This window comes from Orcinus orca, chromosome 9 (assembly GCF_937001465.1).
Source record: "Orcinus orca chromosome 9, mOrcOrc1.1, whole genome shotgun sequence".
NCBI classification, from domain to species: Eukaryota; Metazoa; Chordata; class Mammalia; order Artiodactyla; family Delphinidae; genus Orcinus; species Orcinus orca.
In genome coordinates, this window is record NC_064567.1 from 5,711,567 (window position 1) to 5,724,933 (window position 13,367).

The following is a 13,367-nucleotide window of genomic DNA, read 5'->3' on the forward strand; positions in this document are numbered from 1 at the left end:
AGTATCCTCGGATTTTGGTGTCTGAGGGGAGGGATGGCCGTAATGTGGCCTGTGTTCCTGCAGTGTTTCTTCACAGGGTGTCCTCTTCTAAAGTCCTCCACTAGAAATGTACTGACAACAGGAGGGCGAGAACTTGGGGCTCTGATTCTTGACTTGTTAACATACAGGCTCAACTATTACTGGTGATTTTGTGAAGTCAGAGCATTTCTTTATTGTCTTCTGTGTGCCAGACATTGTGAGGCCTTCAATACTGAATGATTGAGAGAGAATTTCTACCTTGAAGAAGTTTTAAAAACCGACTTTCATCACATACTTTCAGATTATCCTCTTTAAAAACTACTTGGTAACACTTATAACAGCCATAAGTGAAGAGCCGAAAGAAACTGATCATGCTTTATTAATTTTGAATTCAAAATTAATAGCCATATTTCAGGGACACCAGAGGAAATTAGCTTAAACCTTATTTAAGAGTTGGTTTACTTTTGACAAACTATGATATGCGTACTGGTCAGTACTGTTTGTTAATGTCACAGACATGTGTAATTCATAATAGTGTAATTGCTTAAATTCCTGTAGTATATATGGAATTTATTTCCATTTAGAGTATTTCTTGGTAAAATAGTAGAATTAAAGTTTTTTTACCTTAATATGCCAGTGCGTACTCAGCTATTGCTCTCTTTTATAGGGAAATCCTCATTGACGATTCAGTTTGTTGAAGGCCAATTTGTTGATTCCTACGATCCAACCATAGAAAACAGTAAGTATTGTTTTCAAGGATTTATAAACTGAGAAGCCTGCTTTTTGCCTACAAACAGCCACTGTGTATTCCTGGAGGCTTTGATTGCAGGGGGTATTCAGTTAAACCTATAGATCTCCAACTGGGGGCCCAAAAAAGCTTCCAAAAGCTTTACCCACTTTACACTGAATGAATTTTATTCAGTGTCTGGGTCCCACCGTCTAGGAATTGTTATTCATCTCCATAGGAATCCATTTTTACATTGGAACCTCATATTAGAGATGCTGCTTTAAGAAAACAAGTAGAGAGCAGAATTTTTTTTTTTTTTTCCTTCTCAACAGTAGCCCTTCTTAGGGATTCCAAGCTTAAAAAGAAAGGATGAACACACTCCAGATCCTTTGTACCTTACTCTTGTAGAAGTGCTAGTCCCCCAACCCCTTCTAGTTCTAAAGACTTGAGAGGAGGCTGTGGGGAAAAGAGCTGTCGGGGATTGGAGAGAGCCCTCGCAGCATTTTCTGAGAAGTTGGCTCCAAAGCCTACTGGCATTTCAGGCCATGTGCAGAAGAAAGCACCCAAGACCAGAACCAGTCATAGCCTTTACCCTGTCTAGTTTCAGTCCATGGTTTCAGAATCTTCCTGAAGGATTCTAGGACTATGACACAAGTCTTGATTCTAGGGATCATGGAAGAGAACCTGAAACACTTCCATCCAGGGAAGCTGGTCTTGTTTTGTGCTATCTTAGAACCCTAGGTAGGCCCTGGAACCAGTCTTCTTAGTTTCTGGGCACCAGGACTTACCTAGGATTTATCACCAGGAGCACATAGATTTAAACATGGGATTCATCAAACCCTGATTGGCATGTTAGACATGAAGCCGACTTAACAGCCAGGTTCATGGACTTTAACAGCTAGATTCACAGACTTCACCTGCCCAAAGCTTGCAAGAGAGAGACTTAAGAAGAAGCTTACAACAGGGGGGTGGACAAACTATGGCCTGCAGGTCACAAAGACCCCACTGCCTTTTTGTACAGCCCATGAGCAAAGAATGGTTTTTACATTTTTAATATTTGAAAAGGAATAATGTTTGTGACATGTGAGTGTTCTGTGAATTTTAGATTTTGGCACCCTAGAGTTTTATCAGAACACGGCCCTGCTTGTTCCCTTACACTATACTGTCTATGGCTGTCTTTGCTCTACCATAGCAGAGCTGTTGAGTAGTTGCCGCAGAGACCATATGGCCCACAAAGCCTTAAAATAGTTACTGTCTGGCCCTTTTCTGGAAGAGTTTGCCAGCTTCTGGCTTAAAATATTCAGCTGTCCTTCGTGTCCTGGTGTGCTGGTGGCAGGGGAGGAAAGCTGTTGGTTGCTAAGCTAACTCTGGGAAGAGAGTTTGAAGTAAGCCCTGCCGCTCTCAGGGGGGAGGAGTCCTACCCTCATGCGGTGTTGATTCGTTAGCTGGCACATGGTGGTCTGCCAGTGTGCGGGGCAGACTCATTTGAATGCTACCTGAACGGGTTCGGTTGTCCGCCACTGCGATAAGAACAGAAGAAAGCCGTGATCTTGCCCTTAATATTTGCTGTATGTAGCAATTTTTAATTTTGTGTCCTTAAAGAGATAAGGTTCATTTGGGAATTTTAGTCATAGAACAGTAGAAGATAGTTTTCGTGGTAAGCTCTGCCCATAAAAGTGGTTCTTACAATTGTTGTATCTTTGTGCTATTTAAAATTGAGTTGGAAGGAGAGTCATGGTGTTGAATATAAATGCATTTTCTTTATATGTAAGGAATTGGCCCAGTGAAAGTACAACTTTCTTACCTTGATAGTATCTCAAAAACATAATGATATGACCCTACTTTGAAGGCTGTGAGCATCAACTTGAATCATGATTTTAATGTTTACCTGTCTAACACTTACTGTTAAATAGTAAAGAATGAATTAACAGTATTTATTAAATCTTTAGGCAAGAGCAGAAATGACTGTCAAGGGTATGTGAATCCCTTAAAAGTTCATGAGACATATACAGACATCACATTCCATTTACCAGGCTTCTGACCGTCTAACACAGGGCAGAAATCCTTCCTCCACCCTTTCCCCCATGATTTAGTAGAAAAACATTGTTCAGAGATAACAAGGAATGAGAAAGGGAATAGTTATCATAAACTCATTGCTAGCAACATAAATGAATGGGTAGTTTTATGGTTTTAAAAAACACAGTACTCTGTAAATCTGGGGATTCTTTTTACACTTAACTTTATAATATAGAACAGGTGGTTTCTATCAAACGTTCAATAGTAACACGTCTCTGTGGACTATCACTGCAAAAGCAAAAATGCTGCGACTATGTCATCTTCTTTTAACATAGCGGTATAGGAGAATAATATCAATGAAACCATAATAATATTTTCTAGTTTGGGGAAATTTCTAGACCAAATACTGCTATGCAGATGTAGCTTTTTTATGTACTGTAGTAATAATCTCAACTCATGCAAACTAAATTGATATGATGAAATTTAACTAATGATGGTTTATAATTTAAAGGAAAAAATAGTAGGTCACAGTTTCTGCCATCTCAAGGTAGCCCTGTTGATGAATTAATAGAGCTGCTCTCAGAAAGTTGGGGAATTCTCATTAGGAGTTTTGCAGCATTATCAAGCATTGCGTGGTGGGTAGACTTCCCAGTAGGATATGAATTAGGAGTTCTCAATACACTTTAGTAATACAAATCTTACTTTGTGAATATCCAGTTTTAGAAATCTCTTATTACCTTGCTTATTAGTAGGTTTAACTAGTAAGTGGCTATTAGTCTGCTTAGGGCAGTCTCAGGGTTTTAGGTTGGAAATTGGATTAATTTCTCCAGTGATTGAAAAAGGGAGGGAGAGAGGAAAGTGATACCAGGAGAGAGCCAGCTTTGCCTTTCTACACAAGGAGGGCGTAGGAGAATCTGTTCCTGGTTTATGGAACTGACAGACGTACCTCTCATTACACTTCGCTTTTTTCTATAGTAACAAGAAGAGGCAGTTTTCCTGTGGCAGATGGAAGGTCTTCAATTTCATTTCACTGCCGTGTGTAGGAGGATTTACATCCTTTTTAAAGGCAACGAAATACTAAAACGTTTATTAATATCTTATTTCTTGTATGTCTCTTCCCTCACTAGCCAGTACTCCCCCAGCCTCCTTGGCTGAATTTTCGTTGTTTTTCTGACCCGGCATCACAGGTGCCCCTCTGGCTCTCTCTGAACTTGCTTTCTTGTGATCCTCGCTCTCCAAGAACTTGCTGGGCTCACCACGGCCCCCAGCCTCTCCTCTCCCCTGAACTGGTATTTCGTGGGCTTTCCAACTGAACCTACCTAAACCCAGGCCCTGCTCCCTCCCTCTCCCCTCCCCCTGTGCTGCACCTCCAGGGTTTCCCTCTGTTGATAGATGGTAAATCGTGCGTTTGCTCAGGCCAAAAACTTTGGAGTCATCCTGATCTCCGTTCTCTCACACCTACTTCCAGTCAATCAGAAAATCCTTTTGGTTCTACCTGTGCAGTACATCCAGAATCCACCGTTTCTCACACCTCCGTCTCCGTCCCTCTAGTCCAGGCCACCGTCGTCCTTTGTTCACGATAGTCTATGTAGCCACTGTACTGTGGGCTCCTGCTGATGTTCCGTATCCATTTTTGTCCGTTTCATTTATTCACAGCATAGCCAGAGTGATCTTACTAAAATATAAATCAGACCAGGTTACTCCCTGCTCAAAACCCTTGGTTTTCCCGTCACATTCTGAATAAAAACCTGCGGTCCTCACCGTGTCCTAATAACGTCTCCTGCCTCGTCTCCAGCCGTTCTCTCACAGGCTCAGCTGCTTTGCCTTCTCACTTTTTCCTGCCTTTCTTACTTCTTCACTTGCAGTTTAGGCTCTGCCTGGATGCTTCTCACAGAGAAGACACCTGACTGTGTGTGTGTCTCGTTTGCCTCTCTGTCTGCTTCCTCCTCCTTTTACTGGGATGTCAGCTCACCGAGGCCAGAGACTCTGCAGTGTCTCGAGCACCTGGAACGATGCTGGTGGTGATCATGGGCACTCAAAAAATAGTTCTTGAATGAATGAATGTTTTGTTTCAGTAATGCTTTCACAATAATTCCATTATCCTTCACAACCACAACTACTTAGTGCTAATTGAAGGTTACAGGTTTGTTGCTCACCGGCGTTCCTTACAGAATTTTCATCGAGTCTAAGACGCACCTCTGATCTTACCTGACTGAGGTGTCGTTGGTCATCCCAAGTTCAGAGAGGTTACAACGTGGGGGAAAAAAAATTCCAATAGAATTTTTTTCTTAGAAATGATGAAAACAGTTTATATTGGGTACTCCCTATCTTGTTATATTCTGATTCAGTTTTCATCTAGTTTGACTATTTCATTAAAGTGATAATTTTCAGAAAGGGCACAAGAATGATATAAAGTGTGGCAATTGGCTTGAGTAGTCTGGTCTGTAATTTTCACTCCCCTGATTCTAGCAGCCCTGCCCACATCAGAAAAGTATGGTGCTACTATGAGTATCTTTGATTATTGCTTCTCTTTCAGCCGTCCTTTCTCTCCCAGTGGAATTCATCATTCAGATGAGATTGCTCTCTCCTCCTTGTTAACGGTTTTCTCTCCTGATTTTCATCTGTCTCTTTTTGCTTTCTCTTTTGTCTGTGGGACAAAGTGGGCAAAAGTGGGTCCTCTCTCAGCTGTAGCTGTTCAAGGGATAGATTCTGTTGCCCGGCTCCAGTCAGGAGATTTGAAGACTCATTGTGAGTCAAGATGGCTGGGACGGGGTGTACGGAAGAAATCTGTTCCATTTCGTTATCAGGGTTCCAGATGGTTACTTTTTAATATCCTGTTACTATTAATAGTTCTTTCCTCTCCATTTGTTTGAAGTCTGTCTCCTTAGAATTGCGAATTTTCCCCAAGTTATTTGAGTTTGATTTCCCCCCAGATAGGGAAAGGTTGTTGTGACAAATTGCTTGCATCTTTCAGCTAAGTGGAGATGATGGCTTCACACAGAACATGTTCTGTTGCTGTCCTCTCTCAATAAAATTGCTAATTTTCTAGGTACTGAAAGTTCTTAGCACTTCAGTTAGTATCAGCTCTTCGTACTCTGGCACCAGACTTGCTATAAATTAATGACAAGTTGTGTGCTTTTGGTTCATTCTAGAACTCAGACTTTATGTAATATATTTCACTTTTTCACAAGAGGAAAAGACTGTCCACAGCTAGAGCATTCAGATCACTTTTACAAGATTCGAAGCGTTGCCTACTTTGTTTCTTTGGAAAAGGTTCAAGGTTTACCCAACATTGGTTTTAGGCAGTCAGCGTTGCTTAGTAAAATAATGGAAGTAGGGAACAGTCTATAAACTCAGATATTCTTTTTTGTTTTGTGGGATCTTTTTATGAGATTACTAAGGACTCTGCTTAATTGGTTGTCATTGTTTGAGCTTTCAGTGATCCCAAGTTCATGTTTTTCTAGCTAATATTTAATTCCTTTTTCACTGTAGCTTTCACAAAATTGATCACAGTAAATGGACAAGAATATCATCTTCAACTTGTAGATACAGCTGGGCAGGTAAGTGTGCCAGAATCCCATATAGTGCACCCGACAGTCCTAGCCCTGCCACTGATGCTTAAACACAACGACACTGCCAAGAAAACCCCTCGTGATTTATGTGTGTTTGGATATTAACAGGCTGTCTACTTTGTCTTTTCTAAGATACTTACAGAAGTTTTTCAAATAATTAACTTGTTTTTCTACTGTAGAATTGTTTTAAATATATTCATCATAACATTCTGAAGGTTTATTTTTATTAAAGGTTAGTAGTTCTCTATTTTCTAAAGGTTGATTCTGTATCAGAGCATCACATTAGCCCTTTTCCTCCCTTTGTAGTATGTATCTTCCTACGTTAAGAAGAGAAGTTGATCTTTTCTAGGGAAAGGGCCTGGGAAAGGCATAGGGCAGAAATGAGCTGGTTGTATTGGATCTATTATATGATTACAAGATTAAAGAATGTCGGTCTGATTTGCTAGACAGTAACTGGCAAAGGTGAGTAACCCCCAAAAGAGGTATGCACAGGTTAATGTGGCAGTGATGTGGCGACTGGATCGCCAGAGGAATCGACTGGAAGCAAAGGGTGAAAGAAATTAAGAGAACTTGAAGGGAGCCAAGAGAACCCTTGTGACAGTGCACCTTCCCCTTCCATGTCACCCAGTCCTGCTCTTCCTAGAAACCATTTTGTTCGGCTGAATTTATTACTGTTGACTGGAGGGTGGGGCATGTAAAGAAGCTGGGATGTCCCCTTGCATCTTATAACCGACAAAGGATCAGACTAGCAGGAGGGTGAGTGTAGGGTAGACTGGTCTGCCGTGTTAAATGGAGGCTTTTTTCTGGAACCTGGGGAAACTGGCATAGACCTAGAAAGATGTGGCCTGTCTTGCAGGTTTGGAATGAACTCCCTCTGCTTTATATTTTGAAGTGAACATAGAAGGAAAGTGTAAGCCCCCCTAGTGAAGCAAGAAAATAGCTGTATTGGGTCGTTTTAGCACTGGAGGAACCCTGGAGTTTCCATTCTGGAAGCTTCAAATAAAATAAGTCAGAAATGTGTATGTCAGAGAGCTATAACATAAGTCATTCACTCAACATCCGCGGTGGATGTGCTGGGCTTTCGTCTTCAGACCTCATGGTGGTTTTCTTGGAGCAGAGCCATCCTAGGCTTTTACTCTACGGGGTACCTGCCTATTGATAGAATGGGAGCCTGTTGGAACAAGGGAAATAACAGAAGTCTCCATTAGCGACTGACGACATAGAGGACGCAGCTTATCTTAGAAGTTAGTGTACGAAGAGCGTCTGGGGTAGGACCTTGTGCTGGATTCTTAGTGTTGGTATTTTTTATAATAGTTCAGGCAATTGTGTAATTTATTACCTAAAACAAAACACTTCTAAGAGTGAAGGGGGAACACTGGTAACAGGCTGGGACAACAGGTATAAGCTGAGAGTGTCCTGGGTGAAGAAATATGGGAGTCTGACACTATCAAGATTTCGGTTTGGGACTTCCCTGGTGGCGCAGCGGTTAGGAATCCTCCTGCCAGTGCAGGGGACACGGGTTTGAGCCCTGTTCCGGGAAGATCCCACACACCGCAGAGCAACTAAGCCCGTGCGCCACAACTACTGAGCCTGTGCGCCACAACTACTGAGCCTGCGTGCCGCAACTACTGAAACCCACACGCCTAGAGCCCGTGCTCCTCAACAAAGAGAAGCCACCGCAATGAGAAGCCTGCGCACCACAATGAAGAGTAGCCCTGCTTGCTGCAACTAGAGAAAGCCCACGCGCAGTAACAAAGACCCAACACAGCCATAAATGTATGTATGTATGTATATAACAATTTTTTAAAATCCATTAAAAAAAAAGAATCCTCCTGCCAATGCAGGGGACACGGGTTCGATCCCTGGTCCAGGAAGATTCCACATGTCGCAGAGCAGCTAAGCCCGTGTGCCACAACTACTGAGCCCGCGCGCCTAGAGCCCATGCACTGCAATGAAGAATAGCCCCCACTCGCCGCAACTAGAGAAAACCCGCATGCAGCAATGAAGACCCAACGCAGCCAAAAAAAAAAAGATTTCGGTTTGCTTTTATATCTTAGTTTTGAATTTTCATTAAGCTCGTGGAAAGTAAGGATAAGGATGCAGATTGATAAATCACTTTCATGTGACGTAACTATAGCAATTCATTTTATAATAGGCCAGAAGGAGAATCAGTATTTCGTAGTTGTTCGGAGCATGGGCTCTGCAGTCACACTGCCTGGATTTGAATCCTAGGTTTTCTTACTAACTCATTGACCTTGAGAAAAGTAACAAACTTTTCTGTGCCTCATAGGTTTCATCTGTATAGTGGTGCCTGCCTTCACAGGATTGTTATGTTTTAGAGGTGATTTATGAGCTTTAAGAGAACGTGATCCTTACGTGTAGTTCTTTGATGCCACTGAGGCTAGAGCGGGGGCCTAGTATGGAAACTCAGTTGCGGTTCACAGTGTGAGTGGGAGTCGTGCAGGAATCTCTTATACTTGGAGGAGAGCTATGTCCTCGAAAACATTTCTCTGGAGACAAAATTCTTTATATTGACTCTCCTTATGAAAATAGAATGTGTGTTCCTCAGAGATTCTGTTTTGCTCTAAAGCATAAATGTACATACACTTGGACATCACACGCCTTTAACTGTTTTAATGATAGAGTAATATAAAGAACGACCCCAAAAGGATCAGAGCTCTCAGGGAATGAGTGTACAGTGGGAGTATGCGAAGAGCATAGGTTAATTCCTGGCTCTGCTGTCTTGCTCTTTTGGGCTTTGTTACTGCTGGCTAAGAATATTTAGAGAATTTCTGCACAAAATATGTTCAGATTTAGCTACTTTGAATAATTTGTTCTCATTGCAGCTAATAGTTCCAAAAGGCTATATTCACAGTTGGGAGACCGTAAAAGGTTATGCTGGTATTTACAATTCATGATGGTGCAACAGGGGTGGTATTTCCTTATGCCACAGTCCTGCCCTCGTTCTGTAGAAATTGGATGAGATAACACTTATATTTACTGCTCTAAGAACTGTTTTTAAATCGGATTCATATCATGGGGTTGAGACTGCTGGTAGCAAGGAAAAATGATTATGATAGCAAGTACTGTTCATTTAGCAGTTTATTTTATACAGCTGCTTTAATTGCCCAGCTAGGGATGATAATGAACAGAGTGAGTGGATTATTTTTAGTTTGCTTGAAATATTTTGTTTTGACCTAATTTAAGTAAAGTCAGTGACAAGTGGCTCAGAGACAGTCAATTTTAATGTCAAACTCCCTTTTAAAAAAAGTTTTAAATTCATTTAAAAAATAATAATAATACATGTACATGTTATAGAAATAAAATAACACAAAAAGGTAAATAGTCAAAATTAAATCTTTCCACTGTAGCTATCTTAGCTTCACTCCGCCAACAGTAACCCATTATCAGTTTCTAGTAAATGCTTCCAAGCTGTTTTATACGTGAACGTGCAAATATAGTTTTAAACTGTTTTTTTCTTTTCTACACAAAAAGTAGCATGTCTCTATATCTCCATCTTGGAAATTATTCCGTATCAGTGTATACGGGCTCTTTTCTTCCCCCCATGGCTGCATAATGTCCCATTGTTTGGATACATCGTAATTTAACTATTGATCAGCAGTTAGGTTGTTTCCAGTCATGCCACCACCAGCAGTGCCACAGCCAGTATCTTGTGTTACTTTAGAAGGATGGTATGTATGTAAGAAAATGTCCTGGGTGTGGGATTGCTGGACCATAGGGTCACATTCTTGGCAGCAGTGAATAGGCGTGCCTGTTTCCCTACACCCTCGCCAACACGACGGGTTACCACATTTTTTGATATTTGCCAATCTGCTGGGTGAAAAAATAGTATCTCAGTGTCATGTTTTTCTTCTTATGAAGGAATTTGATCATATTTTCCTGTGTTTGAGGGCATTTGTATTATATTTCCTTTCTTCACATTATCCTGTCTATTCATGTACTTCGCCCTTGTCTATTGGGAGGACGGTCTTTGCTTGTTGAGTTGAAAGATCACTTAATGTGTGAAGAAAATTAGCACTAGAAAATTAGCTACGGAACTTCCCTGACGTTCCAGTGGTAAAGAATCCACCTTCCAATGCAGGGGACGTGGGTTCAATCCCTGGTCGGGGAACTAAGATCCCACATCTGCGAGGCAGCTAAGCCTGCACGCCGCAACTACTGAGCCCACGTGCCTCAACTAGAGAACCCGCATGCTGCAAACTACAGAGCCCGTGCACCACAACTAGAGAGAGAAAACCCACACGCCACAACTAGAGAGAAGCCTGCGCACCACGACGAAAGATCCCATGTGCCGCAACTAAGACCCGACACAGCTAAAAAAATAAATAGATATACCTTAAAAAAAGAAAATTAGCTGCAGGGTTCTGTTTTATTTTCAGTCCGTCTTTTGTTTATGTTTTTTGTTTGGGAGGTTTTCAGCCATGAAGAACGTCTTCATTTTCATATGGTTGAATTTATTAATCTCTTTTAAACCAATACTGGTTTTTTAAAATTCTCCCATCCACTATGTACCTAGTTTCAGTTTTCATCTTCAGATCTTTTATTCCTCTGGAATACATTTTTGCTAAGGTTTGAGGTAGAGATCCAACTTAGCCATTTCCCCCCAGATGGCTCTGCATTTGTTCCCGGTACATTTTGTTGAGGGTTACTTTTTATCCTTACTGGTTTGAAATGCCAGTATTATCATATACCTACTTCCCATGACTGTTTGGGTCTTTGTAGATTTCCCTGTCTGCTCCGTTCATGAGCTAGTATTGCACTATTTTAATTACCGTAGCTTTATGGTTTCCACCCACCTGCCTCTGCAGTTGCTCTTCTTTCTCCGGAAGTATACTTTTTATCAGGATTATGTTACATTTGTATATTAATTTAGGATTAATTAGTGGATACCCTTCTGATTCTACATATTCTTGCTGAAGACCATGGCACACTCTTCCGCTGATTTAACTCTTATCTCTTGGGCGTATTTTAAGATTTTCTTCAGATGGATCATATACTTTTATTTTCTTAGGCTTATTACTAGGAATTTTGTCCTTTTTGGTTGCTTTAAAGCTGAGGGTCTTTTTCCTCTGTTACACTTTATATTTTTTACACTGTACTTCTTGAATATGATTATCCTTTTCTTTTTTCCCACATCTTCACTTCAGGAAAAAGGTAATTTGTACTTTGGGTCTGCTGTACCTGAGCTGGTGACTAAAATCATTTGAAATTTTGTTTTTAATCTGGGTCAAAAGATCTCTCATTCCATTAACAACTTGTTTTTCAACATCAACACTAAAATGAATTCAACTTAATGAAAGCTGTACTATTAATGAAATCAAAGAAGGTTTTATTTTGCATATGTAGTAAGCTCTGTGATGTTGAAATGCTATTGTGATTAATGACTATAATATCAGAGAGTTAATAGTAAAACTTTTCTTTATTTTTTTTTAAGACACTTTAACATAGGGCAGTGACTCAGGGTCATCATCATAATCACGCTATGGAATTGCAGAGTTAACAGAGACAGTTACTTGATACAAGGGTGGCTTGCGTGATTTTCCTATAATAGTGCCTGGGATGTGTGGTATATTAACAATTATATTTCAACTGAGAAGGAAATGTTTGTACCATACAGTGGCACTCTTGAGTGCTGCATTGACATTAAACACTCTTGTAGTCTTTGATAATTCTGTGTGTAAAGCAGCAGGGTTTTTCTTAAAGCATTGTAAAGCTGGTAGTAACAGGCTGTTTCATAACGTGTACCTTTCTGATTCCTGAAGTTGCTCAGTATGTAGCTCATCTGATCCTAACAAGTCTGAATATACTGCCTGAGTCTAGTGTTTTGTTTCTCTTCTCTCTTCCTCTTTTTCAAGTGCTGGTAGCAACCCACTAATGACTGGCACACTGGGCTCAGGCCATTGTGACTCACGTGCAGAAAATAGGTGAAAATACACATTTATGGAATAAACTAGTAGCACTTGTGAATTTACTGAGAGGCCTAAGAGACTCTGGACTTTGAGGCCCATAAAGGAGAGGTGGTGGTGCTTTTCCCTTGATACAAGGTCACGGAACCAGTCTTTTCATTCCTTCCATCTTCTTCTCCCAGGAACTGCAGCAGACGTTAGCTGTCCCTCAGAAGTCTTAGAGTAGGGGCTTCCCTGGTGGTCCAGTGGTTAGGACTCTGCGCTCCCAATGCAGGGGACATGGGTTTGATCCCTGGTTGGGGAATTAGGATCCTGCATTCTGCATGGCAAAAAGAAAGAGAGAAAGGGAGGGAGGGAGGGAGGGAGCAGAAAAGGTCTTAGAATAGCCTGGGTCATTTTTCAATATTGGCTTAAAGCATATTATTGCCCCCAAACCAGTCCTAAGTAAATCTTGAGTGTGTAGGCTATGTCTCTAGAATAACAGATTAATCCATTTTTTGTTCACTTTGATTTCTTTGACCATGTATGTGATATGTGAGATTGCTTGTTACGCTACTCAAATGTAATTATTTTTTCTTTCACAGGATGAATATTCCATCTTTCCTCAGACATACTCCATAGATATTAATGGTTATATTCTTGTGTATTCTGTTACATCAATCAAAAGGTAAGGCCCACTTCTGCTTGCTTGAGTTTATTTGCTGTGCTTAGATGGCATTAATCCTTCTAAGAGATTATGCTGGAATTGGCAGTAGTAACAACTAGACTTTAATGGTTTTTAGTGGTTGTCTTGTGGAGCAAACAGGGTGTTAAGGGCAAAAAAATTATCCCATTAGGTGTTCTCTTACACTGATGGAGTAAAAAAACTCTGTTATTTCTTACCTCAGGCTGCCTAGCTAGATAGTGACTGAACATGATCTGAGCTTTTCTGCTGATTGCAATGGGAAATGCATTAATTGATTTACTTTTTGTGTGTTTTCACCATATTAGTGTGGAGCATGGGCTGATTGCTAGGGCCCTCTCGCTAAGCAACATTCCGCAAATGTTTATTCAGAGATTAAATCAGCCCAGTTGTAGACTTTCCCATTTAAATATCTCACCTATTCC

General features: G+C 40.8%; 1 protein-coding gene across 2 annotated transcripts in view; it reads left to right on the forward strand.

The window, feature by feature from the left end:
• Positions 1–13,367, forward strand: part of RHEB (Ras homolog, mTORC1 binding) — a 47,525-nt gene that overhangs the window by 26,682 nt on the left and 7,476 nt on the right. The window contains exons 2-4 of one of the 2 annotated variants that reach the window (XM_004281211.3): positions 686–757; positions 6,254–6,321; positions 12,845–12,927. In XM_004281211.3, the coding sequence (XP_004281259.1) occupies positions 686–757; positions 6,254–6,321; positions 12,845–12,927 (223 nt within the window). The remainder of the gene's footprint in view (positions 1–685; positions 758–6,253; positions 6,322–12,844; positions 12,928–13,367) is intronic. The other variant, XM_049715180.1, reaches the window with a different exon arrangement.